The sequence below is a fragment of the Manduca sexta genome, chromosome 7, assembly GCF_014839805.1.
Source record: "Manduca sexta isolate Smith_Timp_Sample1 chromosome 7, JHU_Msex_v1.0, whole genome shotgun sequence".
NCBI lineage: Eukaryota > Metazoa > Arthropoda > Insecta > Lepidoptera > Sphingidae > Manduca > Manduca sexta.
This window is the reverse complement of record NC_051121.1, coordinates 3201208-3207427: the sequence shown is the minus strand read 5'-3', so window position 1 is coordinate 3207427 and position 6220 is coordinate 3201208. Positions and strand designations below refer to the sequence as shown.

Below are 6220 nucleotides of genomic sequence, written 5' to 3'. Positions count from 1 at the left end.
TAAATTTCCGATAAAAATTCCGATAAAAGTCCTGCTTTATATTTTCCCGGGATAGAAAGTAGTCTATAACCTTCCCAGGGTTAATTATCTCCATACGAAACTTAATAAAAGTCCGTTCAGTAGGTTTTGAGAACATCGATAACATAGACAGACGGAAAAGGGGACTTCGTTTTATAATATGTATAGGTTATAAAAAAGACAAAGTTTATCTACATTAAACACTTAAAGCGATAAATGTATGTATTTTGATAAGACTGATAAATATTCTAAAATGTGAATTGTAAAAAAGTATCCGATGTAATTATGGCTCAATATTTTAGTCATAGTGGCTTCCACGTAAAAGATATATGTTATCTCAGACTTTTATTTAGAACTATTTAAGACAAACTATCCTACGGTACATCATCTTTGTCTAATGCCAAACAGTTTAGGCAGCGTACGCCAATAAAGCATTTTTTTCCGACTTACTTGATATGTATCGTTTATTATGACCAAATTACATAAAAATCATTATAAATTATAGCCTTTGTGTTATTCTGATGTATAATCAATATTACTGTAAAGTTTCATCCAAAACCGTTCAGTAGTTTCTTCGGGAAAAGGATAAGTAAGAGGCGTGTAGGCAATATCAAAATACGAAGCATCTACAACACAAACCGTAGTTCCAACAGGCTGACACAGTTGTACTGTCGAGGGTTAATCATAGCTCGTCAGTAGAAATTCTATTGGACTCTAATCTAACCATCAGGTGCAGTGAAATCACTTTACCGTCAGATTATAAAAGAAACCGTATAAATAAAACATCTCTTGCACATAACAAAACAAATTCATCGAGATCATAAAGTTTTGTACAATACACGAGTACATGCAGTATCAGCCCCTACAATAGTTATATAATACCTTATTTTATTATTAAATTCATGTAAACACGCAATGATGTTGAACCATCTATAAATCATATACGAGAAGACTAGACAGTACTCACCACCCAGAGAAAATATATAGTTCAAATACAACGAATCAATAAACTTGACATACGATATCTACACAAATATCACTTTATAAATAAAATATTTATATAATATGGCGAATACCAATACCTAACAATCCACTATGTAAACAAAACAAAAAAATATTAATAATTTCAGCCCTGTATTATGTACCGACCCACTCCTGGGCACGGGCCTTCTCTACTACTGAGCGGGGTTAGGCCTTAGTCCACCTCGCTGGCCTAGTGGTAGACTTCTCACATCGAAATTCCTATAGAGAACTTCTATAATATGCAGGATTCCTCACGATGTCTTCCTTCACTGTTCGAGCAAGCGATAATTCACAAAGAAAGAAAAGAAACAAAAAAATATTTAATTATTTATTATTATTACAATAACCCAAGTTTCACAAAACTGTCCACAACCCCCTCCACTCTCCGCTTTATTAGAAGATTGGTCTCCACATCAGTTGGTAGGAAATTTGAAAATTCACTGTCATCCATCGGTTTCTTTAATGTTTCTTTAAGTCTAATAGCGTCTTCAGGGTTCAATACTAAACTGTTTGCTAATATTAATGATACAGCAAATATAACTTTACCATATCTTTTCAAATCAGCATATAGTTGGTCTCTGGAATAGACGTAGTTGGCTTTAATTCCATAATTACCAAGTGCTTTCTCCAATTCTAAGTGATAATAATCGATCCAGTCGTAGAAATGTTCCATTCGAGTTTTATGGTCGGTGCAGTTGAAGAGCATGTACATTATATCATATATTGGTAAAGATACTCTTGATATCTGATAGTCTATCAATACTGATTCTTGCAGTAAATCACCCTGAAAACAATAAAAAATTGTTAATACCTACTGTGCTAATTTTCAGTTAACTCAGACCCCGTTCAGACAAGCGTTAGACGTGCGCTAACACAATGCGCGTTAACAACATGTATTTACGTTAGCATGGGATCACTCCGATCAAAATACATACAAAATATTAAGACAAATATTGATTATCAATAAATCTATCTATATTATCAGCTATTCTTACAATAAGAGAGGTTAGAAATAATAATAATAATAGCAGGCAGATGTTCTTTTGTTCCCTAATTGTCCCTTGGGTATTTGGGTATTAATGATTACAAAAAAGAGTATTATGAACCTTATAAACACACGTTCTGATGACGTTGCAATGGACATTGCTTAACATTGAATTTCTTAACATTTTCGCTTATAACTTTTTTATTTATAGTTCTACGACAAAAGTTACTAAACCAAAGTTGTAAAGAATTTAATTTGCAACAAAAAGTGTTTATACATTTTTTTTGTCAGATAAATAGTTTAAGAGATACATCTTAAAAACCATTTCAACCCCTATTTTCAAGATGGCGGCCGTGGGACAAGGGTGGCGACCCCACAAACTTGGTTTTAGCTTTAGACTGACCCCCCCTACACTTCAAAAAAATAAAATTGCGTCCTCTAAAAAACGCAAGGTAAGGCCTAAAAATTAGTGTTGCCCAAATTCAGTCTTGGTCTTGCAGTCTTGGTCTTGTTCTTGCGTTTTTGCAAGACCAAGACCAAGAACAAGACCGCGTATTTTTAGCAAGACCAAGACCAAGACTGACCGTGCAAGACTTGAGCAAGAACAAGACATAGCCTGCAAGACTCTTGCGTCTTGCAGCTAGGACTTAGCGCTATTTCACTGAGTAGTTAGGTGTAACAGTTCGGTGTATAGGTAGGAATTCTATGAGACGCAAAAAACTGTATCAAAGAATATGAAAAACTGGACCTATGCGCATTACGACTAATACCATAAACATAGCGAATAAAAAAATATCCGAGTTGGAGGAGTACCTGAGAAAACCAAGAACTGCCAGCTCGGAAGACATTTTAGATTGGTGGAGGACGCATGAGACAGAGTATCCGATTTTATCGAAAATGGCCCGTGATTTTCTCTCAATACCTGCAACTTCAGTACCTGCTGAGAGGTTATTTTCTAAAGCATCATTAGTAATTAGAAAACATAGAAATAGGTTAAGTGATGAGTCAGCCAGATGGTTACTTTGTATTAATTCTTGGTCAAAAATTGATATAAAGTATCATAACCTAATGATAAAGCTGTTGATTAGTGTTGTATTTTATTTTTATTCAAATAAATGATAAATCGTAAAACTCTTTTATTAAATTTCTTATAAGTTGAAGGTTCAATCTCTTTCTAGACAGATAAGTATTGTTCTTTAAAATACAGTCAAGTTATTGTAATTAATTTGTTTTTTACATGTTTTAGCAAATGTAAGCTTATAAATCATAAATGTTTATTAAGAAACAGTTACTTCCATGGAAAACGACATATAGGTCAGTTGATTTTTCGAATTTCTTATCAAATCTTCAGTTATTTATTAATCTGCTTGATCTTTACTATGGCTATGTTAATTCAAGCTCACAATGTTCCAATTCTAATACGTTTTTCTAAGATTTAAAGTAAACTTTAATAAATAGTAATAGACTAATAGGTAATTGCAAGACTTGCAAGACTCTTGCTGCAAGACCAAGACCAAGACCAAGACTGGGAGCGCAAGACCAAGACCAAGACCAAGATCAGGTGTATTGGCGCAAGACCAAGACCAAGACTGGCTAAGTCTCGTCTTGTTCTTGCATTTGGGCAACACTACTAAAAATGTAACATTTCAATGGACTAGTTATAAAATTAGTACTATCTCATTGGTTGTTTAATACGATAAAAGTCAAATAGAATTAACTCAAAACTTAAGAAACAGGCGGTAAGTGTTGTGTGCTGTGCTGTATATAATAAATATAATAATATCAGCCCTGTATTATTTACCGTCCCACTGCTGGGCACGGATCTCCTCTACTACTGAGAGGGATCAGGTTCATTCGTTAAGTTTATTTAACAGGTACTTGATTTTTTGTATATTGTTGGTAATTTAAATTTAATTCCCTTGTAAAAGAACTATGACTATTTCTGTCCGACTTACTATAGTATTTATTTCACGAAAACTGATCCAAAGAATCAGGAAATATTAAATTTTTAATTATAAATTTTATCAAAGCCGTCGTGGTTTACGGGGGTGTGGCGAGGAAGTGAAAGAGGGGGGAGGGGGTACTTAGATACAGCTTTGTCTGTTTACCTCGCAGATGAAATCGCGGGCACAGCTGGTTGGTAATAATATTGTCTTCTATCGGATCAACGAATAATTACTATCTGATTATTTCTCTGATAAATCAACCCTTGGATATCTACGAAATGAATTATGTTTGTTTTAAAAAATACTTACATCAAATCTAAACAATATGTTGTTCGTCCATGAGTCGCCGTGCTGAATGACGGAATGTTTCGAGTCTTTATCTTGTCTCCACAATTTTAAGCCCAGTTTGAGCCCGTAGTCCATACTGTCTTTTATAAGCCTTTTTCTGTGGTCTCCATCTACCAGGGTTGTTAATGTATTTTCGATAGGCTTTAATAATGTTTTCATATTCGGTTTAATCGCCGCATATCCCCACATATTATATAAGGTACTTTTGTATTCGTTGAAAATATCCCGTTCTTTATCTTTCAGAGCGTAGGAAAGGGAGTGCAGGAGAGCAAAGTTCCTTAGCACGGATCTGATGCATTCGACGGATAATGGCTTTAATTTATCCAGCATGATAAAGCCTGGTACTAGCAAATCTTCCAGGAGGATCACTTCGTGTGGTGCTGCCGTTGAAGATCCATAACACTCTGGAAACTTCAGCCTGTCTTCTTTTGGTAAGTCAGCTTGTTCTTCCAGTTCGTGGAATTTAGGTAAAACCGATGTATACATAATATGTTCATTTCTAAATAGTCTTTCCAATTCCATGTTGGTTCTTATTAATTCATGTTGCGTCGCAATCTTCGCTATCATTCGGAATTCCCCATTTTCGTTTCGAACTACAATTCTTTTAACACTAGCGACGAAGTTATCACCATCTTGACCAACCGCTTGAAAAGTTACTTTTGTATCTTTGTAACCTCTTTTTTCTAAAACATTACGTATATAAGCCAACTGAGGTTCACTTATATTATTAGTTGCACCTTCGAATTGGAGTCCCATGTTGGTGTAGTGACCAAGCAAAAATGTGGCTCTATCATTTCCAAGTCACACTTTATATATTAATCGTAGAAGTAGTAATATCGCAGCTATCGAATTGTCATTACAGGATGTTTTGAACTTGTAGCATTGTCATTCTTACGCGTTATTAGGATATATAATTGTGATATTAAGGCTGGCTTGCACAACGAGTTACTAAACATGTATAGCGCTGAACATATTTAAAACTTCGTCACTGTCATTCATTAGGTAGCAGTTGAGGAACTATGATTAAAATTTATTTAGAACTAGTTGTCCCGTCTTAACTATGAATTTGCAGCGCGCATTCTGTCAATCACTGACAGTTATTTCAAACAATTGACAGTTATATAAAATTAATATTTACGTTAAGTTTTCTTAAATTTTCCACGCAATTTTTTTCATTTTTTCTTTCATAACAATCTTCTCCTGTATATATATATATATATATATATATATAGATTATATATATATATAGATATATAGATATATATATATATATATATATATATATATATATATATATATATATATATATATATATATATATATATATATATATCAGTGGCGAAGGGTGAAATTTTTCAAAAGGTAACCCGGTGTAAAAAAAAAGGCGTCAGTTAAGATATCGGGGCAATTTATCGGCAAACAAAAACTAAGACAACGGATTAGTCTTGATTCGAAATCAACAAACGTTGACATACATACTAAATTACCTATTATGCGTAAATAATTGAAACATTCATAAAATCGAACAATAAACGAAGATAATTCTCGATCCATTAGTCAATATATAACTACTTACCTATTAATTTGTTATAACAGCAACAAAAGTAAGTATTAAAATTATAACCACACTACACTAAAAGTATCTGTTTATTTTCAAAATAAAACTATAAATGTAATAGAAATAGGTAGCACGATCGCCAAACAGACCAACAGTTTAAGTCTACCTACATGATAAACTTATATAATTATCAATTTAAATTATAATCAAGAAAGGTTATTCGTTAACTTTTGATTGTATCGTGGTGCTACTTTAAATTCAGTAAAATATCATATTTATTTTCTTCTAACAAACATTTTGTGTCTAAAATCAAAACCTTTCAGATCTTCTTCAAATATTTTA

General features: G+C 33.2%; 1 protein-coding gene across 1 annotated transcript; it reads right to left on the bottom strand.

Annotated features, from left to right (window-relative positions):
• Positions 1-1354: 1354 nt before the first annotated feature.
• LOC115447674 lies at positions 1355-5182 on the bottom strand. The gene is made up of 2 exons (XM_030174856.2): positions 4282-5182; positions 1355-1825 (listed from the first exon to the last, which is right to left on the bottom strand). Exons 1-2 carry the CDS (start codon positions 5074-5076, stop codon positions 1379-1381), a joined length of 1242 nt encoding a protein of 413 aa, XP_030030716.2. The 5' UTR covers positions 5077-5182; the 3' UTR covers positions 1355-1378.
• Positions 5183-6220: the final 1038 nt, after the last annotated feature.

Excerpts from the sequence above, each read along its gene's own strand:
- LOC115447674 (XM_030174856.2), bottom strand. The coding sequence starts at position 5,076 with ATGGGACTCCAATTCGAAGGTGCAACTAATAATATAAGTGAACCTCAG. Across the intron at positions 1,826-4,281 it reads ACATATTGTTTAGATTTGAT|GGTGATTTACTGCAAGAATC; the intron begins GTAAGTATTTTT and ends TATTGTTTTCAG.